This window comes from Nyctereutes procyonoides, unplaced genomic scaffold, assembly GCF_905146905.1.
Source record: "Nyctereutes procyonoides isolate TBG_1078 unplaced genomic scaffold, NYPRO_anot_genome, whole genome shotgun sequence".
NCBI classification, from domain to species: Eukaryota; Metazoa; Chordata; class Mammalia; order Carnivora; family Canidae; genus Nyctereutes; species Nyctereutes procyonoides.
This window is the reverse complement of record NW_026575036.1, coordinates 12142046-12167127: the sequence shown is the minus strand read 5'-3', so window position 1 is coordinate 12167127 and position 25082 is coordinate 12142046. Positions and strand designations below refer to the sequence as shown.

Sequence of the window (25082 nt, the reverse complement as noted above, 5' to 3'; positions counted from 1 at the left end):
TAATCCCCATCAAAGCACGACTATTTTTACCTAGATGTTTTATGGTTTTGTTTTGTTTTTTAACACATTCAAAGCTGAACACAATCCCCTTTAACCATTCCAATGTTCCCTCACTAGGCTAATCTATCTTGGTAAATGGAATCATCCATGTAGTTGCTTTAGTCAGAAACATCAATCTTTCTTGATTCTTTCCTCTTCTTCATTCTCATCTAATTTATCACACCACTGTGTTGATTTTAACAGCAAAATATACTTCCAATCAGTACCATCATATCTTTCCATTTGGAATCCTATGAGGGTCTCTTGACAGGCTTCTCTTCCTTCCAATACTGCTCCCTCCTCTCAGTATTTGTTACAAAAATGCTGCAGATTTGTGAAAACCCTTCGGTGGATCCCTCTGGGCTCAAAGAGCTGAATGTCTTGTGTTGCCTGACCTGACCAGCACTCACTTCTATCAGCTCAGCTCATCTCATTCTCTCTCTGCTCACTTCCTTCAAGTCATGATGGTCTTCTTTTTTTTTTTTTTTTTTTTCTTAAATACACCAAGCCCTTTTTCCAGCATAGGCTCTTGAGCATGCTGTTGTTTTCTTTGCTCTCTTTGGAATTCTGATGAACTCCACATAGAAGCTCTCCATGACTGAACAATCTACAGTATTCTCATTGGCCTACATACCAAGAAAGCGTAGAGAACAGATCCCTAATGATACTGTTGAAATGAATGAATGAATGAATGAACGAACAATTTGGAATAATTGATATTCCAGGAAAATGAGGCCAAATGTAAAAATCTGTAGCCACTTAAAATCAAGTAAAGTAGAAAAACCTATAGAGCTACACTACCTTTTTTACCTTGGGCCAACACCACTGTATCTTGCATTTTCTTGTACCTGTTCAGGCACTGTCGAAGATCTTCTATTTTCCGATCCTATTAATAAAATAAATTGTCATCTTTAATGCCATGACCTTAAATAGTAAAAGTATTTGTGACACAAAGAATACGTAGACATGAATTATTTACACTATTCAAAGAATACTTCTAAACTTTAGTAAAACTGGTAATATCTAGAATGGTTTTCCTACATACATCAGAGATAGAGAAAAAGTACCTCTAAATTTAGAGATCCTATCCTTCAGCTGCCATCTTTAAAAAACAAAAACAAAACAAGGTAATAAGATACAAAAAAAAAAAAAAAGAAAAAGAAAAAAATCAACTTTAATTATTCTCTCCAACCTATAGGTCAGGAATTGAAAGAAAGATCTACACCTGCTATTTTTATCAGCCGTCATCATTCACCATTTGGCTTTTCTCTTCTCAAAACACTCAGCCAAAGTTGCATCAACTGGTCAGCAGAGAATTTCTGTTTACTAAAAATAATGAGTACGTTTCATCCTTTTTCTAATTTGACCTCTGGTACTTGACCCCACTCTCTCCAGTTCTTTCACATTTCCCTCCACTTTTTCTTTTCTTCTATTTTGATTTCTTAATTCCTTGACCAGATGGATATTCTATTTTTACTATCCCCACTACCTACCCAGCCCCAACTATAAACTGTTAGTGCTTTAAAGGTTTTGTCCTTTCCTCTGCCTTTAGTAAATTGTAAAAATGAGTTCCCTAGCTCCTCCCTCACTGATTTTGGGCCTGGCCATGTGACCTGCTTTGGCCAAAGAGATATCAACAAATGTGGTGCAAGAAAAGTCTTGAAAGGTATTTGCACATTAGGACTTGCCCTCTCTCTCTACTCTAGCGAACCTTGTGAGCACTATGTGAAGAAGCACAGGCTAGTCTACTGGAGGATGACAGACAATTTGGAGAAGAGAGATCCCAGATGGAACCTACCTACAAAAGTCTGTTAATCATCCAGCCTCATCCCACCCAGCAGCTAACTGTAGACATCAGCAGAGCCAGCCCAGACCAGAAGAACCACCTAGCCAACCATCAGAAGTATGAGAAACAATAAATGTGATTTGTCATGGAGCAAAACCTAACTGATACATCAACTATAGTTTAGTCTCCGACAATCTACAATTCTGTATGTCTCCTAAAATTGATGGGGTTCATTCCCTACCCAATGTATAATTATACATTAATCCCAAAATTTAGATTCACTTTCCAATTTCCTATGGGAAATCTCCTTTTAAATGTCCCATGAGCACATCAAATTGAAGGTCTCCAAAATTAAGCTCATTGTTTGCCCCTAGTACTTGAGCTTAAATTTCCTTAACTCTTTGAGGGCCCTATCATTTACCTCATTACTCAAACTAGAAACTTATTCTCAAATCCAAAATTAAAAAAAAAAAATCTTGTCAACTTGTGTAAATGACAGCCTGAAATAACCCTTCTCACCTTATCTCATTCTGAACTTTCTCAACATGCACTGAGCTGTTCCAGCCTTACTTTTGAGACATGTTTTGGCTCATAGACACTTTCCCTAGAAGCGTTCAAGTTCCTGATGAACAACTCTTGCTTTTCCTCAGATTTTGCTCAAACATGGCCTCTTTGAAGCCTTCTGGAACTTCTAAAACTTACTTCACCCTTGATGCTCCTAATGCAGTTTGAGTGTCTAGTAACCCCTTAGTCAACATTGGGAGTTTTGTTTATTATTGATGCTTTTTGAGAGCTAGAAATTAAAACTAAATGAATTTCAGTGATTATTTTTAAAAAGTAAAGGCTACGTGGGCACCTTGCTAATGACTTTCCTTTTTATTCAATAGTGGAAAAGACTAACAAAAAGAAACCTATATATGGGTGGGTGGATAGGACAATGAATTTATTTCCACATAATAAATTACTCTGTTCTTGGTTCTATTCATTCAGGAAGATGAGGTAAGAGTAGTTCCGATGAAAGGAGCTGAAACCAACCATTGCTGCCAGCTGGATATATGGCTGTTGAGGTAGGCCTTGAAGAAACATCTTGCTTTAGAGGTCACTGTTTCTCTGCTTTCAGCAAGATGAAGTGAGAGAAGCAACTGGGAGAAAAGAACCCCTGGAGATCTGGATATTTGGCCAATGGAACTACTAAAACAGCGCCTGGGGCCATGCTTGATTTCACAGTGCCCTTGCCTCTGTTTTTTCCTATTTCAACTCTCAGAAGAATAGAGACAATTCCTGATGTGAAAGAATCCAGGAGTGTGAAGGAAATAATATGAATAAAATCAACTTCATCATGAAGCTCAAGTTGTCCTAGGCCACCTCCTTCCAGAGTTCATGTTGGCTCAGAATTTCCAGTGACCACAGAAAGGATGCATTATGAGCTTTACCCTTTCTCTCATTTCCCACCTGAATATAAAGAAATGATCTGAAAGCTTGAACATTTTTCCAGATTCATGGGGAGGTGGGGGAAGGAATTCTCAGGGAAGCCACTGTTGGCTGGCCACTACTCCACGCACTCAGCCACAATTATAACTGCCAGCACCGAGAGCACGCATGCGGGGGCAGAGAGAACAATCGTCCCTCGACATAGTAGCATGTAGGGTATATTTTTTCAAATGGAAATATCTTAAGAAAATGCATGGAATGATCAAAATGATGGTACACACCCACATAAATACTTTAATTTCATCTAGATACCTTTTCTTCATTTGCTGCCATCAAGGACTCCACAGCCTTTTTCATTTTTTGCACTTCAATATCTGAAAACATCACAACATCACATCAGAAGTCAGTTTCGTTAATGTGTATGACAATAACAAGAGGCTGACTCTTCAGACTGAAATGTTTTAATGAAATGTTACCATCCAAAACCTCTTTTTGGGGAAAATCTGAAAAACAAACACTTTCTATGTCACCTGAATAGTCATCACTCCAGAAAGCAAACAATAAAGGTGAGAGCTAACTGCCCTCTCTCAGACCAACAACAGTCTTCATGATAACACTGACGGTGGAATGTCAGTGCTGTAACTATGAAAACACAGAATTTTCAAAAAAAGGAAACCTAGACAGCAGTGAGTGAAAGCAATGAACAGTGTACATGATGACAAAAGCAGAGAAAATGATACTCAGTTTTAACCAAGATGGAGACATGAATGGTAAGAGCCTGATGGAATGTGGCTTTTATATGAATAGTCATGCTAAGAAGCTGCTTGTAGGTTCCATATGGAAGGATAATAAGTACTTTGCTTCATCTATAAACATCATTTCCAGCACTATTTTAAAATGTAAAAGCCAAAGTAAGGTAAATGCAATTTTCCTTAAAATTTGATAGTTAAATACAAAAGCATGTTACTTTAATAATAAAATAAACAATATTTTAAAATGAAAAGTTAACCTAAAATGAAATCATAAATTTAAAAAATTCAAACAGAAGAAAAATTGAGCCAAGATTACCTGCTTCTGAGGGAAAAAAAAAACAAAAAACAAAACAAAAAAAAAAACTTTAAATAGTGGTGCATCATTCACCGCTGATATAACATTTTCAATTAAGGTATATCCTGTAGAAATTGTTTTTGTTTTGTTTTTTTGATGCCAAATCCTCTTAAGAATTCAGTAGCTGGAGGAAAAAGTCTTTTAATTAAGGATTTATCTTTACGCTGCATTATATAATCTGGGTTCTGTTACTCAGTCTGGGTTCAATTTCTTTTCTAGCACCAAAAGGGTATGTTTAACTCCCAATGTAGATCTCAGTGAAAAAAAAACAGGCTACAAACCTACTAACCCAGTATCTCCTGAACTACAAAGAAAATACTTTCTCACCTTCACTACTCTGGGTGCTCTGCTGTATCCTGTGGAGCAAAGGAGCTGAATCAGAAAAAAAAAAAAAAAATCAGCAAAATGACCTTTTACTCCTTGTTTTTATTGCGTTTTTATTTACCCTCTACTTTGTGCACTCTGAAGAAATGGAGAGTTTATCGATGAAGCAATTTTACATCTTTGGTGAGAGAAATGTTTTAAAAACATGCAAAGAACAGTCCAAGTAGTACTTTTGGTGAATGTAAAGGCTGATGGAAATACACCAAAAACCTTACTTTTGTCTTTGAGCTTCTTTTTAAAATTTTCATCTGTGCAGGAAAACCCATCGAATTGGAAGTTAGTATACGTTATAACAATATTTTAAAAGCACTATTATTTAGTCTCCTATTACCTAAAACAAAGCGACTCTAACCCTATAAAAGCCGAATATTAAACATTTTGTGACTTTAGTAATAGTACTACAATACATAATGCTCTGCGTAAGGTTAGAAAGAGAACATAATTAATCAAAAGACCTAAATTTGAGTTCCTCTGTCACGTCATCTTTGTGAACCTTGATTTTCTTGTATTAAAATTAGGCCTATGGAATATAAGCACTCCTTACACTCTATGTGGTGAAAAAACCATTAGTGATGCTTTGATATTTTTACATTTCCATTACAATTCAATGCATGGCCCTCCTGAATGTGCCCAGTACATTGCTTGTGACACAGTAAACCCTCCTCCACTTGAATTCTACAACACTGAAATGGTCTATCTCCTGTGCAATGAAATGAGTCCACTGATCATGCAGTTAGATGTTATGCCAACATGTGGATTGCCATGAAGTTTATTTATTTATTTATTACTTACTTATTTTTATTTATTTATTTATTTATTTATTTACTTACTTACTTACTTACTTACTTACTTACCATAAAGTTTCTAAACATTGTTCTCAACCCTTGAATTTACCTGGCTGTGCACTGGTAACAAGCAGTTAGCAAACCAGTATCAGTCTTTGGGTACCACTACTCTAACACATCCTCTAGTCCACAAGTCCTATGATTCCATTTTATTTTTAAAACCCTAAAAGCATGACCTATCTGTGAGTGTCCTTTAAAAACACCAAATTTGGGCGGCCCCAGTGGCTCTTTAGCGCCGCCTTCAGCCCAGGGCAGGATCCTAGAGACCTGGGATCGAGTCCCACGTCGAGCTCCCTGCATGGGGCCTGCTCCTTCCTCTGCCTGTGTCTCTGCCTCTCTCTATGTCTCTCATGAATAAATAAATAAAATCTTTTTAAAAAGTTAAAAAATAAATAAATAAAATAAAAACACCAAATTCTAGGGATGCGTGACTAGCTCAGTCGGCACAGTATTTGATTTTTTATCTCAGGGGTGGTGAGTTCAAGCTCTACGTTGAGTGTAGAGCTTACTTAAAAACAAAACAAAAGGTGGGCAGCCCTGGTGGCTCAGCGGTTTAGCGCCACCATCAGCCCAGGGTGTGATCCTGGAGATCCGAGATCAAGTCCCACATCAGACTCGCTGCATGGAGCCTGCTTCTCCCTATGCCTGTATCTCTGCCTCTCTGTCTCTCACGAATAAAAACATAAAATCCTTAAAAAATAAAAAACCCAACCCAAACAACTACAATTCTATATATGCCCAAAATATATAAGGGGAAAAATATCCATTTCCCCCAATGTTTGATGAATTGAGTTTTCTGATCCATAGGGAGTTGCAACTATAGGTATATAAAGCCAGGGTATTCTAGAGCCAAGAAAGATATGACATGTAACCTAATTCAAGACCTTCATTGTATAGACAATGATGTTACCAATACATAATACATAAAATGTATTCATATGTTCACATAATACATAAAAATGTAAAGCTACACTAAATGTAATTTTTTGTTTCAAAAGAGTCCAAAGTTGCTTTGGTACCTTGCAGTGCCACAAGCATTTATAATAGCAAAGAAAGATTAAATTAAACCTAGTGTCGACAGGTATGGCATGCATTTATATTTCAAACATGACATAAAAAACACCTTTCATCCAAGTTTTTTCTATCAAGTATAATGTACATTGAAAATTACAGTCCATACAATATTTGAGAAAAACCTCAATTACGATAAAAGTTTTTGATAAATTCACATTTTTCAAAAACAGAATTAGCCTATTTTTGCTCTCTAGCAGGTTGAGGGTCCAATCCATGATCAGAAATTTTCATTGATTTTCCAAAGACACGCAGTCTTTTCCTCTCTTCTCTCAAAAGGGCAGGAAAGGTTTCTAAATTTCTTTCTGTTTCACGGTTGGTTCAGAGGGAAATAATCTTGGAACATAATAATGATTCCTTCAAATGCTTTCTATCACTACCTTGAACCACGATTTGAGCAAGAACTCTCTCATGAGAATTTACAACTTAGTAATATAAAATAAACACCCAATAACATAAAGAGCTGCCCTTCTCCAACTGCTCTGGAGAGGAAGCTCACAGATCTGCAGGTACAAGAAGGAGTCTCAGAGGATTCCTTGCTGTCCTGGAACTGGGCTTCCATGGTTTCTGCTACCCTTGCCTTTCCTGTAATGACACATCACTAACATTGGCTCCTTTTACAAACGTAGTGAGGGAGGGAGGGTTGCACGGGGAGGATAGTAACGAAGTAAGAAAACAAATGTCAAGTGTATATATCTACCTCGATCAAGGATTTCCATCCCTTCTCCTTTCATCTTGCACACCAATTTTTCTTGTAGCCTCTTTACTTCAGATTCTTTCTCTTCCAGTTGTTCTTTTAAAGATGCCAGTTCATCCTACAAATGATTAAGTTCATTTTAAATCAGTAGATTACGACCAACAGAGAATATCAGGGAGTATGGCAACTCTCAAATCAATAATTAGTTTTTTGTGAATGATACAAAAAACGATAGAAATCTAGATGTAGACTTCAGAAACCAGACAGTGGCAATGGGAAGCAGGAAGCAAGACAATCAATGGAGGTCAATGTATAATAATTCTGGTATAAGTATTTCAAGCTTCTGTGTGACCAAATTAAAACAAAATATTTTAAAGTATAATTAGGACAAGGGTAGCCCTAAGGTTAAATCTTGCGTTAAAGAAAGAAATCTCCCCAAGTTAATTGAGGATATTAGATATTTAGTGTCATAGTAGTGTCAAATTAGATATTTAGTGTCATAAAAGCAAAATAAAATGCAAACTGGAAAATATAAATTAAGACTCAACTAAGATTTATTTAGTATTTCAAAATGGCACTCACGTTCCCTGGACAAGGTAAAGCTTAATTTAATGGGTAAGGTAGCAGGTGATGAACAATGTTAGCCAAATCATGGGACTAAATAATTCATCCTCATCACCAAAATTAAAGAACAGAATTATCCTATGACAATGGAAAAAAGATTTAAACAGATTTTTAAATCCTTCCCTTTTCACTACACAGCTACTAAATATTCCAAGTCCAAACAAAAGTCTATTTACTGAGGTTTTAATTTTCAGTTTAATTTTGGTGAAGAATTAGCTTTAGCAAACTGAAATTTTGCTGGTTGTATTTAGCACAGAAAATAAAGCTGGGCAGTGCTAACAAATGTACTTTTAAATTTGATAGACATTTTACTTTCAATCTCTAGGTGTATTTATTATGTTTAAGTACTATGAGAGGATCTCCAGTGAAGTGAGGAAGTTGACCCTATACTTTTTACTTATGGTAGGCGTGGACACACCAAATACAAGTTCTCAATAGCACTGGCAAGAAACTTCTTTCAAGCAGTAATTTCAAGTCACTGCCATGATATAGTTAACCTTCAAGAAAGTTCCAAGGAAGAAGCAGTCTCTGCTATTGATATATTGATAAAATATGGATTTTTCCCCCCACAGGTGCATTTTTGCAACTATTCTTCCAAGCTTGGGTCTCAGACACCCTAAGACAGTGATATTTAATTTGTAAGTGAATACTTTTATTACTCCTATTTATTGTTTTTCATTAACTATTTCATACGTTTCTGAAAACAAGATTAGGGATCGCATCGTTTCTTTCATCGACTTTAAATATATTTTTTAAAAATAGATGACACACACACGATGAATGCACATGCTGCTAAAAACACTATCACAGCAAAACAGCACAAGCCAGAACGCAACAGGCCCAAGACCCCGTTACCCAAAGTCTACTACACCTTCAGTGACTCCCATTTTTGCTCCATCCGCTGCTTTTCATACTGCATCTGACCCACCTTGATTTTCATGCTAGAAAGTTTGGCCATTAAAGACTGGTAGAGAGACAGAGGTGTGAAAGAAACCACAGGTAGAAAAAGATAAGCCTAAGTATCCAAGAAGACAGTATCGGTTTATAAAAGAAGGTTAGGTAACTACAAGAAGTAACAGGTTATGTTTTACTAGATTAGTTAAGCTCCGATTTTATTCAGAATAGTGGTGTTCAAATTCAAGAAGGGCTCCAGCTTGGGGGGGGGGGGATTTCATTCACTGGTTAAATGCCTTCTTTCTCATATACTGAATTGAACACTCACTGAACACTCATTTATATTATTGATCATAGATAGTGAGTCATGTGTTGACAGACTTGCCCTTGGGAAAACTTACTTTGGTTGATTTCAGCTTTTTTTCATACTGAAGTCTTTCATTGTCCATTTCACTGACTCTTAACCTCAGATCATTGATCTCTTGCATTAACCCCTGTCAAAAAAGGCACAGTGAAATACATTAGGAAAGCAGCAACACACTTACCTATACCAGAATAGCACCTTAGAAATCTTAACTCAATAGCCTCTGGGTTCAAATTGTATGAACTGAATCAGACAAATGGAAATAAATGTATCTCCCTGAGAAGCAAAGCATCTTTCTAGCTCAAACACGACTTTAAATTCTCAATGTCTCTGGCCTACAATGATGGGATTATGGAAATAAAACGTGACTTTTAGTTTTGATTAAGAAAGGTAGCCAATCACGTACTATCCATCATCAGCTATTTCTGGATGGAAAACCACCATATAGATTTCATCTTTAAAAATTAACTAGAAAAATTCTCTTTAGTCAAACCATCTACTTTTAGTGCCTTTTCAGTGATATGTGGATTACTTATAAAAAACATTTTAATAATTTCTTCCTTTGTCTACCAAAATGCAGACTGTTCATCAACCGAGCATAGAAGAATGGAATGAAATTTAAATCCTTTTTTTCATCTTTTTGAAATGTAAATCTTTTAAAACCAAGGATTCTCAACTTGAGGGTGGATGAGGGCTCTCCCATTTACAAACATACTGTCATAATACAATGTTATATTTGGAATAGGAAAAAGAAAATAATCCTAAAGTTTTCATAATACAAATACAGTCAGATGTTTTTTCTACTTCTGCTTAAAAACGAAACAAAAAAATTTACTTGTAAACCTCAGAAGTGTTCTGAGAAATAGTGACATATTTTTGTTCAGAGCCCAGACTGTAGGAAAAGGGAATTAGAATGCCACACAATACCAACTTAATTTACTGCGGAGAGGATTTATTTTTTACTACAAGCCATGAAGACCCCACCAATGGTTAACAGGTTTTTATTTCTCATTTTACATGTCCTTTATTCGTGAGCCATAAAGTAACAGATGACAGAATTATACAAAAATGAACTAAGAAATAAATGCTTACAAGAAATTTAACTTTCTTACTAAACTTCTATGCATAATGCACATATAGGGAAAGAGAAGCCTTTCCCAATTACATAATTACTCAGAATTATACAATAATTACTCTAGTTATAATTATTTTTTTTCTAAAGAGAAAGAGCTGGTACCCGTGTGTGTGAGCATGTGCTGAACTTATAATATAAGTTATAAGATTATAACTTATAATCTGAACTTTTAAGACAAAGAATTGTGGATTCATGAAACAGCTAGGGAAACTTTTTTTTTTTTTTTTAAGAAGGCTCCAGATCCACCACAGAGTTTGAACTCAGGACCCTGAGATCAAGAGTCACATGCTCTACCAACTGAGCAAGCCAGGTGCCCCAGAACATTTTATTTCTGTTAAGGGAACAATAATAGAAAAATGAGCATATTCAATTCAGTTTTAATTTTGTGGACTATTTTATTTATTGTCATATGTAACAAAATTGACTGGATTATAGCATGGGGAGGGGCAGAGGAGAGAATTTTCAAGCCTGACTCCCCACTCAGCAGGGAGCCCCGAGGGGAGGCTGGATGAGGAGAGGAGGCTAGATGAGATCCTGACCTGAGCTGAAATCGAGAGTCATAGGCTTAACGAACTAGGCTACCCAGGCAGCCTCTATTATAATTATTATTACCCTTGATCTTAGCCAAAAGGCTAAGAAGTGATTATTTTAATTATTATTAACACAATGTTTCAGTAAGAGGACATCTATTTTCTCCTTTCATGAATGAGGTCAGGAACTGTCTGACATCATTTAATAACATTTTAGTTGTGATTCCTTAACAACATGTTCAGAATTTAAGTCTAAAGGAAAAGTCAGTTTCTCTCTTTTATTTATCTCCCATTTATTAATCATCTTTGCATACTATAAATTCTTAGTGATCTTCCTTCATCTGTCTGGTCTTTTTTATATAGCTCTTTCTACTTTCTTATGCTTAATAGCTTTAATGCCTATTTGGTATTGTTTTATTTTACCACTTCATTTAGAAATAGTGACAATTAGCAAAGAAAAAGTATTGAAGAAACTAGAATTATAAATTGAGATAATTTTTCTATTTTTTTTAAACTCTACCCAAATATCCTTTCTGGCAACACTGTAAGTATGAATGTGAATCTCCAACCTGAAAGAAGTCCTCTTTCCCCATAACTCAAGCTAAAAAAATCTGGAAATAGCTCCTTAACATAAAACCTTAAAAATGGAATTAAAATTATTTCCAACTAATTTCTCATCAGAATTTCAGTTCTTTTTATTTTTTATTTTTTTATTTTTTATTTATTTATTTATTTTTTAGAATTTCAGTTCTTTTTAAAAAGAAAATCCCTGTTACTATTCCTTTTTCCCTCTCAGAGAAACTCTTCAGGCTCCACAGAAATTCAATTTCTGACATCTGGACTCTTACCAGAAGGGGGCATTGTTGAATAATGCTAAGCATCTTCTATCAGCCCTTTCTGGAAACAGGTCCTCAATATTCCAAGGTTCAAGACTTTAACCCCTTGTCTTTGGAATTGCCTGTATTTCTTCTTCCCCACTCCAATATTTTCTTAGAAATTAATCTCCAAATAATCTGAACTTTTAAGACAAAGAATTGTGGATTCATGAAACAGCTAGGGAAACTTTTTTTTTTTTTTTTAAGAAGGCTCCAGATCCACCACAGAGTTTGAACTCAGGACCCTGAGATCAAGAGTCACATGCTCTACCAACTGAGCAAGCCAGGTGCCCCAGAACATTTTATTTCTGTTAAGGGAACAATAATAGAAAAATGAGCATATTCAATTCAGTTTTAATTTTGTGGACTATTTTATTTATTGTCATATGTAACAAAATTGACTGGATTATAGTTTATAATCTCTGGGTATGCACACAATAGTTTACCAAGAGTGTAGAACATTTATTAGAAAATTATTAAGGACTGATTTACTGCAAGTTTGATGACAAGGTCACTTTGCTTATGATCAAAAATGCATGAGTGAAGCAAGGAAGCACCGGAAAAACAAAGTTTTATAAAAAAATGCAGACAACAGCACCTGGTTGGCTCAGACAGATAAGCATCGGATTTGATTTTGGCTCAGGTCATGATCTCAGGGTTGTAAGATCCAGCCTCAGGTTGGGCTCTGCACTCAGTGTGAAGTCGGCTGGAGATTCTCTCTCCCTCTCTCTCTGTCCCTCCCCCAACTCACCCCCACACACGTGTGCTCTTTCTCAAATAAATAAATAAAATATTTTTAAAAAAGGAGATAAACTCAAGAGATATAAATAGTTCTGGAGTCTTAAAACAAAATCGTAACACATCATCCACTTCAATTTAGTCCCAATGTTTGGTTAACATCTCAGATCCATATTAACCAGTCATGCAGGTTAAGACTCCCCCTAAACTTAATGTACACAATGGAAAAGGTCAACTCTAGATCCCCAAATACTCTAACTTCTTTCCCCACACCAGAGTTAGCTCCACTGCATGATGTCCATCTGCTGACTGAATTCTATGTTTTATGCAGCAGGCCATGGGGTCAGGGAGCGACAGAAAGGAAAAAGAGGAAAATATCCAAACAGATTTTTTTTTTAAGATTTATTTATTCATGAGAGACAAAGAGAGAGAGAGAGAGACAGAGACAGAGACATAGGCAGAGGGAGAAGCAGGCTCCATGCAGGGAGCCCAATGTGGGACTCTGGGATGATGCCCTGAGCCGAAGGCAGACACTCAACCACTGAGCCACCCAGGCATCCCTCCAAACAGATTTTTAAAGAAAGTACAAAAGCAACAATTTTAGGGAAATTAAGTAACTTTCCAAGCTCTGTTTTAAGAATCTCAGTTTCACTCAAGTGAGAAACACACTCATAAATGTGACTGACAGAGAGCTTTAGAAGATTAAAACACGAACTAAGTCAGGGATTTCCTTTTGCTGCTGAGGAGGTAATATATATGCCAAGATTTTCCATTACAGTTTCAACTTTGACAGAAAAATTAAATTTGAAAATAGCAACGGAGTAAATCTCACTAGATCCAATCTATGCAGGACTTGCACAGAGTGGATAACACACGTACTGTACCTTGTATTATGATGGTATATAGCTGGTTTGAAATAAATGTTTAAAATGACAATAGAAGGGGGAAAATACTTAATACTTACTTTCTTGGTACCCACTTTCTAATCTAGTATGATACCTCTCCATACTTCGAGGAAACAAAATAGAGAAAAAAGAAGAGATGGCCCTAGGAGATAAGGAAGTCCTGCAGCTATTCCTTTCCAAATAAGTAGATTTCAAATGGATATGCTCTTTCCCCAACAACAAATAACAGGCAAATAAAAGACCTAGATTAACAATAAGATAAGTACAAAGAACAAAGCATGTTTAACCACAAAAATGGGTTCTTCAGGTTGTAGAATCTATCCCCAATTTCACAGAAGAATAGTGAACTTTATTTAATTGGAATGATTTAGTGTAGAATAGACCAAAACTGGAAGGCCAAACTAAATATACTCTAAATATCTGACTTTTATGATCATATAATGAAACCATGTTCTCTACACATATTTTAAAACCAACCTACTATATAGTAAATAATTAGCATAACTTAAAATCACTATTAGTACAGTGATACACTTAAACCCATTATTTCCACAATGAAGAAAAACCAATATGGTTGGATAGAAGGAGAGAGAAATGGACAGAACTCCAAATGTCATAAAGTTGAAAGTATTTCTAAAGACTAATAAAAGAGGCAGTCCAGGTGGCTCTGTGGTTTAGCACCACCTTCAGCCCAGGGCATGATCCTGGAAACCGAGGATTGAGTCCCGTGTCAGGCTCCCTGCATGGAGCCTGCTTCTCCCTCTGCCTCTCTCATGAATAAATAAAAAATCTTTAAAAAAATAAATAAAGACTAGTAAAAGGATCAATATTTCATATCAAAAGTCTCATAATAAATATTGCCATTAACATTTAGTGATAAAGAGTCAATGTAAAAAAAAAAGTCAATGTAATTAAAGTTTATTCTCAAAAAGAAGCCTAGATGAACGAGAGCATGTAGTAATTAACTGCCTCCCCCTCATGCCTACAAGGAATTTCAACTTGCTCTGGAAATATGTATAAAAGATATATAATGCACATGCATATGTTTATAAGGGGAGGGTGTCACTTACCTCTGTGTCTCTGAACCTATCTTCATAATCCAACCTGTCCTTTTCTACAGCTGTCAGTTTTAGCTTCAAGTTAGATATTTCAGCCATCAGATCCAACTTCTGAGTTTCTAAGGATGTCCTACTCAGAAGCTCCTATTAGAATTTAAGAGATACATTCAAAAGTCATTTTATTATAAATAGCTACATATGGATGTGTCTCACAACTGCAAAGCAGTAACTATCAAGTCGAGAATGTGGTGAAGAGTTATCACTAAATAGACGAATTATAAAAAAATTATTTGCTTTAGTTCATTGAGCAGAAATAAACTTATACTTGCTTACTGGGGAGACAGAAGTATATAGATGCATATATATAAACCTTAATTGCTGCTAAGCCTGATGATAACACTGATGACAACATATTTACCATGTGCCAGGTACTGTTGTCACATGTTTTAAGTGGTTCAATCCTCAAAACAATCTTATAAAAAAGTAGAAACTCCTAAAGATAACCCAAAGATCATCCTTGTTCAACAAACGAGGAAGGTGAACAGAGAGCTTAGGATTTTGCCAAAAGTCATTCAGCAAGGAAATGGCAGAGTGAGGACTCAAACTGAAAGTTGCCTCCAGGGAAGCCCGGGTGGCTCAGTGGTTTAGCGCCACCTTCGGCCCAGGGTGTGATCCTGGAGACCCGGGATGAGTCCCACATCAGGCTCCCTGCATGGAGCCTGCTTCTCCCTCTGCCTGTGTCTCTGCCTAGCACGCGCACGCGCTCTCTCTCTCTCTCTCTCTCTCTCTCTCTCTCTCTCTCTCATGAATAAATAAAATCTTAAAAAAAAAAAAGAAAGAAAGAAAGTTGCCTCCAGTGCATACCGTATCCACGATCTTACAGGTCCTCTCACCTACGAGCATTGTGTGTGTGTGTGTGTGTGTGTGTGTGTGTGTGTTACAAGTTTGGGTTTTTGTTTTTTGTTTTCCAGTAAAAATCACACATGGCACTTATCTTTTTTATTAATCATAAAATATATGCTCATGTTTAGGAGTTAGGAGAGCATAAAAAAGAACATTAATATTACCTACAAGCCTATCAATATTTTATTCTGGATTCAAATTACATGAACACTTTCTATTGTGTGCATGTGTTTTGAGATCCTGCTACTCTAGGTTTTTCTTAAAATATGCCAATCTAGGTGAATCATAAACTTGACTGTTGCAGTAGAGTGAACAGAACATATAACTGTAGCACTTCAAATAGTTCAGCAAGAAAATTCCAACTTGGTGCTGGCTTCTGTACATACCTGCTGCAGCATTTCTTCTGTGGCGTTCAGCTTCTCCCTGTGCTCTTCAAGACAAAACTCCAAATCTCGGATCTTCTCTCCCTGAGCCTCTACCTGGTCTGTTAACACACTTACCTATAATTTAGAGCAAAATAGTGCAATGGATTAGGAAGAATTTGGGTCCCACTGCAAACTTTATTTCTCTAAATAGCAAAAAAACTGGATTGATGTCACTACCCATTGAGTTGTAAAGAAAAAAATTCTATGAATTAATAAGACAGCAATCCTTTACATTCTTATTTAAGTGATGCTTGTTGATCTGAGCACTTCAATTTTTAAGGAGGTTAGGGCTGATTGGGGAAATGCAATTACCTTATAGTTAATAGGTTAACATCAATTCAACCATTTTATGTGAACAGGCATGTATACACATCATCTTTTTTGGCAGGGGGTAGAAGGGGAGTTGGAGGTAGTATTGGAGATTAAGAGAGGAAATGGAGTTAATGTTTGAAAGAGAAGTTGTCAAGGACTATTCAAGCTTGATACTTCAGGAAGAACAAAGAAAAGGATCCAGAGAATTCAAATTCTATGCCATCTTTCATGATTGCATTGTTCACAAATGTGTTCAAATCCAGGATGTAACTCAAAGATCCACAAGAAGACACTGGATCAGTCTTTTGTCTTTGGGGCTTATTGAAAACTATGAGTCTTTCCCAATGATTACCAGTCTAGTCAATATACTGCAATTTATTTAGCTTAAAATACCAAAATAAAAATATTTGTCAAGCACTTCAAACATTATAAAGAAGAAGAAAACTCAACTGTAGCCAATAAATCAAACTCCACTACTCTCTTTAGGTTCTGTTTGGCTAATGGTATCATTTTTAAAATTGAAAAATTAAATATATTCAGATTCAGAAATATTCAGATTTATGAATATATATGGTATAAAATTGCAATTTCTGCTGTATATTAAAAAATCAGATCAAATAAGATGACAGATCAGATAATCAGCTTAGATGACACTGAGTCTGTCATCAGAGGAGCCAAGGCTGATTCAGGGCTGCTCACTCTAGACTGGGTAAGCATACCCCTGTTCTGCCACCATCCCCACCACTCCCTATTGTGTACAGATGGCCAATGTACTTATTTCCATTAGCAGTCTAACTCCTATAAGGATCTGAATATGCCACCCCAATTTAAAATGGTCTTTGTAAATATGTCATGAAAAAAGAACAGCATTTTAAAAACACTTGCCTGAAGAACAAGAGATTCTTTATCATTTTCTAAACGTGCTAGTCTTTCTTGATATACCTCTCCATTCCCAGGCAGGTGTCCATTTGTCTGAAAGGAAAAAAAAAAAAAAAAAGGAAGTGATATGTGTAAGGCTTGACTCTCTCGAAAACTGAACTACTGTGGGCAAATAAAATCGCAGACATTTTCAATCCAAGGACGCTCCATGGAATTCAGCACAGCTATTGCTACAGCTATTAGAAAACACAACACTGCAACTTGGTTCATTGACCTCACAGTAGGTAAACAGGCATGTTAGGCATTTAGGCATGTTATCATCAAACAAGACAACTTCTCATCAAGCAGAAAATCATGACCTACAAGGAAGAGTGGTTACTAACATTTATTGGCAGTGAGTGGATGCACACCCAGGTTATGCAAAGTTCTGTGAGTGTATGGTCGGGCACAAATCCCCATTCCCCACCCCACCCGCAATGCTCAGTGCTACTAATTCTGGGTGGGGACAGTGGTAATGTTCTGGTACACCTTACGTCCCTCCCCTCTCCTCCAAAGGTCCAAAAACCAGGACTGCAAATGCCTGCCTTTACATGGGAGGCGGGGGGGGGGGGGCTGCGCAGCTCGCACCAGCTTCTTCCCTGCTTGCTACTCAGGTCCAAATCATAGGGCAAGTCTCCCCTTTGTCTCTGAAGCCTTTCTTTCTTCCCCTCAAAGCTTGGGCATCAGCCACAGTGACTTCCCCTGGCAGCGCTGACAAGCTGTCCTCATCAGCCATTTATGGAAATCATCCTGAATTCACTAACTTCTTGTGAGTTTGCTTGATTGTATAATGTTATGCCAAGCCCTGCAGGTAGCCTGTAAACAGGTATCATCCAGGGACCACAGCACTTGGCCCGGTGCTCTGCTCAGACTAGAGCTCCCTTTCTTCCCCTCCCTCCGGCCCCCACCCTTTTTATCAGGTTCCTGTAGGTTTATGCACGGTATAAATGCCCAAGGAAGCACAGATTGGGAAAGTCGGTCACTTTTTTTTTTCCTCAGTTGCCTCATACATAAAAGTCATTAAGGAGACACATGAAAAGGCTCACAGAGAGCAGACAACATAAAAACATCATTTTGAAACATAGTAGTATATGTGATATGTCCCTTGCCTCATTTAAATAGTTCAAAATCATATAATATATAGTCCCAATAGAATTTCCTGATTCCTCAATTCAAATACAACAGAAATAAAAGCCAGTGGAGCTCAAATTGGTTAGATGGGACCATCCAGAGTTCAATCAAAAAAGCAATAACTTCAGTTTTAAAACCAGAGAAACACAAACTCATCATTACCCCCTAGGACACAGCTGATGTGACACCTATCATTTTCCAGAGGTAACTGGTATTATTATTCTATCTTCCCAAATAATGCAGTTTCCCATATAAATTCTGGGAACAAAGGCATGTGCAAGCAAGTATGTGCAAGCAAGCACACGCATGCGCGCGCGCGCACGCACACACACACACACACACACACACACAGAGCTTTAACAAAAAAGAAAATTAGATGTTGCTTCTAAAAACTTAGATGCACAAGATAGATTTCCCATGAGACTACAAAAGAATCAGAAGCTAATTTAGGAACCCTGCAATGTGTATTCAGAGTGGATGAAGTTTTTAACATCAGCTGCTTGACCACATACCTGCGCAATACCACTGGGGACTAACCATGAAAATGAAATTTATGTAACTTCTTGAGGACAGTGTTTTGGAAATGAGCTAGGATGTATAATACATGTTCTCAATCTAAGGAAGCGCTGAGATCAGCCGTATACAGTTTTAAATTCTTCATTCTGACTATGAACGATAGCAGACATCTGCTTTTAAAACCCCACGTGAGCGAAGTTTTATAAACAGACACATTTCATTAGGTAGAAAAAAAAAAGGTTTCTGTCCACTGAGGATAAAAAGCAAAAGTTATTTCTTCTAACTGAAGGAAATTATAGAAAGATTAGAAGTGCTGCTACAGCAAGTTCTAGAAGTGTTTCACGAAGCTACTGCATATGATATGGAAATCAGATGTTCCAAAATCAGTATCACAAAACTATCTCGAAATCAAAATACTAAAAATTGACTCACAACGAGCATACTCACACTTCTCAAGACTAGTGATGTTTATGAGAGCTCATAATGTTCAAGTAATTAAAAAAAAAAAAAACACCAAAAGTCACTATAGCAAAATAAAGCAAAAGGGCCACCAATGGAGTAGTTACATAATTTTAAAGTAGTGTTTTGACCTATTCAAGTAGGTAAAGGTCTAATCTAGTCACACATTTACTCACATACTTATGCCAATTTTGTTACCGTTGGCTTAAAAAATGTTAGAGAGAGGTAAATTGCATTAAGCAAATACGCTACCGCCTCTAGTTTTTCTCCAATTATCATGCTTTACCTACCAGACCTCTCAAAACCTCACCAAACATGGCTTGCTCTCTCACACATAAATTCCATTTCTTCTGCATGGACAGTATTTCCCATCCTTTCCTCATTCCTTAAAGTCCAGCTCAATCAGGGCTTGGTCTGTGAAGTCTTCCTTGAATTACTCATATGCCAGTTACAGATTCCAAATGAACCCTCACCACAGCAGGCCTCACCCTGAATGGACCAGGTTAGACTTGGCTATATAGATGTTCCTCTCTTCCAACAAAATACATTCTTTTTAAGTAGGTTTGCCTTTGCATCTGACACACAGTGAGTCTGAACCACATGACTGCTGAATGAGCAAGAATAGGTGTTTAATAAACACTGGGTGAATGCAAGATGAATGACTGCTTGGTTTTAACTTGGCCCTCTTGCTTCTCAGCAAGACTTTTATTCATGTCTTTCCCTACAACCTGGCATGTACTCCATCGTCAACTTCAAGCTTGTGCTCCCCTCTTCCTATCATGTTTAGGAGGTGTTCTCAGAGCCTTTTTAATGGAGTATAAGTGAGACTACCTTGCATGAACTCCTTTATGGATTCTCTTCTCCAAAGCATAGTATATATTGCCTCTGACATCTTCCCTTTCTTTCCTCCTGCCAGACTTCAGGGAACTAAGTTTACTTCTAAGAGTTCATTATTCCACATAACCTTTGGGACCTTGATTTCCTGCTTCCCTGAGACTTACAATTATCACCTCTATCCTTACCATTCTCAATGTCTTCGTCCTCATGAACTTTCTTCCATTCCTCTCTCCAACAAGAGAGGACACAAGGCTTTGTGTCCACCTCTATACTCACCTCCCATTCCTCTCTGCCTCTAAAGATCCATTTTTCATAGCCAGTTCCCACCTCCTCCGCCTTCCCTTGTGCCATATTCTCTTCTCCCTCTATACTGGCTTCCCTTCTGTGTCTTGTCTTGTCCTTCACAATTTAGTTTTTCATCATATTCTGCCATAGGTAGCTTAATCTTACAAGAGTTGGTCACTTATTCTCAATGGTCCCTCAAGGTAAAACTATCTTATACTTCTTTTGATTCTCTCAAGAGTCGTGAGCATATAATTAAAGACATATTTAGTATAAACTCTTGTTGAGTAGATTTGACATCCAAAGCACTGAAACCAGCCCAAATTAATCAAAATTCCAGAGATGTGTTCAAAATAACTCTTTTTACTTTAACTCATGAGGTGACCCTTTATTGACCATATTTGTTTCAACTGAAAGTTGAAGTCAAGATTGGCATCAACTTGGGGATTTTAATACTACAGTATCCAACTAACAGTGTGTGTGGAGGGGGGGTATGGGACCCTAGGGAGGGAAAGGCAGGGCAAGGGATCCAGCTTGACAGTAACAGTGATACTTTAAGAAACTCATGGTGTTGGCCAAATTTTCCTGGCATGACAAGGGGAAAATGTCCAAAAGGGCTCTAGTCCTCACAGAATTATAGAATCCTAAACTTAGCCAGAAACCACACTGGGAATATGAATTGCCTGAATTCACATGACAGATGCTACATATGTCAAAGGTACAATAAACCTCACCCCTTGTCATCTAAATAGAGAAGTTCTTCTATTTACATTAATTTCCTTTAATTATCAAGTACATACACAATCAAGTATAAAGATGTAATAAACGTTATTATCTGTTTATATATAAAAGTAGAGACCTTATGTACCCCATCACACAGTATCAACTGTTATTACTTCAAGGTAGGAGGGAACGTTTTGCCAGTTATTTTTACTTAAAGTGTCATGCTTTTCCTTTAATTTTCTTAGTTCTGTTGGTTTGCATTGGTCTACAGTTGTCTCCTCTCTCTCCCCAACCTTCATTTTGCTTCATTCTTCTTTCCTGAGCTCTGTTGTCCTAAATCCAAAATCAACAAACAGGCAGTGATTTGCCACAATTATATACTTCCTTATGTTGTAACACAGAGCTCACTTTGAATGTAACATTCCCTAATCAGAAGGGTGAGTAGCTAAATTAAAATGGGTAAAAGAAAATCAGTTCAATTTCATATGGACAACAAATGTTAAGAAATGTACTGGTGTTATAACATACACATCCCCCCACACACATACATACACATACTATCCACTGACGTCAATACACTTATTTTTAAAATTAGTTTTAAAGACTGCTGTCCAGTTTTTTATTTCACGATTACATTTTTCAAAATTTCATATCAAGAAAGAAAAAGGAAGGTGCAGCCTACTAAAGCTCTTTTAATTAAATGTTATCTCCAGCTACCAAAAGAAATATCTCATGCAAGGGGCTCTTGCATCCTAGTCAACATTACATCTCTAGCACTCCATGCAGACATTTATTGCCTGTACTCTACCAGACACGGCAGCAGGAGGAGATGGAAAAAAACTCAAAAGCCACGAATATCACAGTCACAGTTCACTGGGGTCCAACAACACTAGAAGGAATCTCATATGCTATTGTCCAAAGAATCAAAGAATGTGATTATCAACAATGTTGGCAATCAAGCCACCAGGCTGCAGTACTCCACTTCTCAGTCCTCTCAGCAAGTGTGATGGAATTAAGGTGGTGAGGCTTTATCCTTGTGCTGTAAATAATTATCTCAGGGCAACATCACTGCCATTTGGAGATACTGGAGCATCCCTTCTGGTTGGCTGGCACTCCTATGTACTTTCACACCTCTGATTCAATCAATCTATTTCCCCCTCCAAAAATTTTTTTTGATACATTAGGATTTCTTTTATTCATTCATGAACTTCTGAAATTTCTAAAAAAGTTAATATAATACCAGGGCAACAAGGACAATCTTTTCATGAAGCCTCCATTTATTCCAAAATCTCATCACATCTGCTGAAAAAGAAAACCAAAGGGAGAAATCAATCTCATATATATACTTCATCACACCTAAAAAGCCCAATTGTGACCCTCTCCTAGAAAAGATGTCGTTTAGGGGCATCTAGGTGGCTCAGTCAGCCAAGCATCTGCCTTCAGCTTGGGCTTTGATCCTGGGGTCCTGGGACTGAGCCCCACGTCAGGCTCCCTGCTCAGTGGGGAGTCTGCTTCTCCCTCTGTCCGCCCCCCATCCCCTGCTAGTGTTCTCTCTAGCTTGCACTCATTCTCTCAAGTAGATAAATAAAATCTTAAAAAAAAAAAAAAAGATGAAAGTTTATGCAATGCTGTCAGAAAGTCCATCAAGGACCAAAGCTCAGAATAAGCCTGAATATATTCTGTACTTTCCAAGTCAAGATTGCAGATGTGGTCACACTCAGGCTTTGGCTTTTACTTCTGGGTTTTAATGTTCTCAGAGCATGTTTTCCAGAAACAGAAAGCATCTTCTTAACAAAACAGCCAACTAGAGCAAAAACAAGTGCTCTGGGGTGAGAAGGATCACAGTAGTAGGCCACCTTCTAGGACACACTACTCCCAAAATGGAACTGCCTCTCAAATGTCTCCAAGAGCAGCAGACGCCAAGTGCTTCATCTGCTGGTCTCATTAGAAATATCATGAGGGAGCGTCCCTGGAGGTATTTAGGCATCTGGTGCCAAAATACCAATGGCCAAGATCCAGTGGCCACCCCATTATACCCTTATCTGTGCATCCGTGGCCAGAGCAGAGTGAGTTAGATAGATGTCTTTAGTGTCTCCTGAAAGGTTCTTTTAGACACCTTACCTGAGGAGGGGAAGACAGGTTCTGGCCCTTCCTCACTTTATTTTTATGCACATCACTATGTTCCCTGAAGCTTCTGCAGTGGCAAGAAGCATACATGTTGAGACTACATCATCCTGGTCACAGGTAGACTTCATAGCCTTCTGAGTTACACAAGGATGAAGAACAGAAGAGCCTTAGAAGCTAAGACCCCACTCCTATTTGAGGAGCTTGCAACACTCATACACTCATCCATTATTCATTCATTTATGCAGAGTTTACTGAAAGCCAGCTATGTGACAGGATGCAGACAAAGCAACAGAATCTTCTACTTTGAGAAGGGTAACACGAGAGCAAGGAAAAATGCTGTCCCTATTTTTCTTGCCACTTATCCTTTCTTCATTCAGTTTTATGAAGGAACAGACAAAATCTCTTTCCATTCAGTCCTAACAAACACCAGCAGCCAGGGATTTCATTAAAAGTACATCTCTCACTTATCACACTGCACTAGCTTCACCCACGAATTCTGCTCCCTCTGTCTATGGACACTTTTCTTGGGAGTTTACCAGAAGCCTGGTACCAGAAGGGGAAAGCAGCTTTCACTTCAGCTAAGATGTCTCAGTGAGACATAACTCAGATAATTGTGACCATGTACAGAATACAACCTTAAGGTGTACCTGGGGGTACACATGAAAAGAGAAGCTGGTCAGAGAGCAGTGGGGTGGGGCACTGGGGGGTTGGTTTGAGGATGGTGGGACTGGAATGGATCCTGTGGCTAAGAGTCAGGGACCTAGGAGAATAGCCAGCAGCCCTGGAGAGAACATGCCCCCCCGACCTGAACTCTTTAAATTATGAGTGTTTTTATTTTTATGAAGCTTGTTGTAAAAACTTTAAAAAAAAAAATACACTTGCGGGCGATCCCTGGATGGCTCAGCAGTTTGGTGCCTGCCATAGGCCCAGGGCGTGATCCTGGAGTCCCGGGATAGAGTCCCACATCAGGCTTACTACATGGAGCCTGCTTTTCCCTCTGCCTGTGTCTCTGCTCCCCCTCCCCGGTCTCTCATGAATAAATAAAATCTTTAAAACATAAAAATAAAAAGATACACTTGCAACTAATATTACCAGTTTTTTTAAATGTAGGAAGAAGGTAGAAATGCATTATATGGTGATTTGTCAGGTCAGAAGCCAGTGAGGCGCACTTCACTTTACTTGTCAAGTGGACTTACATCGTCACATTTGTACTCACTTTGTCGAAAACTATTTTTTTTGTGATTTCTGCTGATTTTGAGAAATGCCTCAGATTAAAACCTCCAAATAATCGGACCCTTGTGAGATTTCGTGACCTGGTCAAGGTCATGATCCTCAACTTCATCTACCGGGAAAAGCACTGTATGAATGTTCTAGGCAACTCACTGAGTTAGACCTAAAGTAAACAGAAACTGCTTGCTTGGCTCAAACAGTTCAACATATTTTTCTATTTGCTCTCTTAAACTTGGAGCTTGATAAAGCATGTAATTCCCCATCATTAATATTTGTATTAACATGATAACATTTCACAATCAAAACAAAGAATTCCACCTCAGTAATTGAACAAATATGACATATTTAATAGATTTTTTTTTACCACAGGAAATGAACTTAAGTCTTAAGTTTGTTCGTGTTTAGAAGGCTAACAGTTATAGCTACCTTATTAAAACAAACTGATTCTTTTAGATTTAATATTCCTTCACTAGTAACAAACTACTAGTGTGACTTTTTTTTTCTCTTCCAGCTTCTGATCCTATGAAACAATAAAATGGGCAGCAGAAATTAGGAAGGATTAAGTGGCATCCTACAGGAAACCAGGGGCTCTCCCTGGCCCAGGCAAAATAATAATTAGAACTGCAACATGGACTCCCAAATTGGCTATCATTAAACATAGATTAAACAAAATCTTAATTATGCAACTAGTAATATGTCTTTCTAAAATACTGTGGAAGCTTCTCCACAGTCTGAA

General features: G+C 37.5%; 1 protein-coding gene across 11 annotated transcripts in view; it reads right to left on the bottom strand.

Moving 5' to 3' along the window:
* PPFIBP1 (PPFIA binding protein 1) overlaps positions 1-25082 on the bottom strand; it is a 172784-nt gene that overhangs the window by 27192 nt on the left and 120510 nt on the right. For 7 of the 11 annotated variants that reach the window (XM_055318784.1, XM_055318785.1, XM_055318780.1 and 4 more), the window contains 8 exons: positions 17009-17095; positions 15773-15886; positions 14496-14627; positions 9280-9372; positions 7364-7478; positions 4691-4735; positions 3569-3630; positions 841-925 (listed from right to left, as the gene is read on the bottom strand). In XM_055318784.1, the coding sequence (XP_055174759.1) occupies positions 841-925; positions 3569-3630; positions 4691-4735; positions 7364-7478; positions 9280-9372; positions 14496-14627; positions 15773-15886; positions 17009-17095 (733 nt within the window). Of the gene's footprint in view, positions 1-840; positions 926-3568; positions 3631-4690; positions 4736-4962; positions 4996-7363; positions 7479-9279; positions 9373-14495; positions 14628-15772; positions 15887-17008; positions 17096-25082 lie in introns of all 11 variants that reach the window. The other 4 variants (XM_055318787.1, XM_055318788.1, XM_055318790.1 and 1 more) reach the window with 4 other exon arrangements.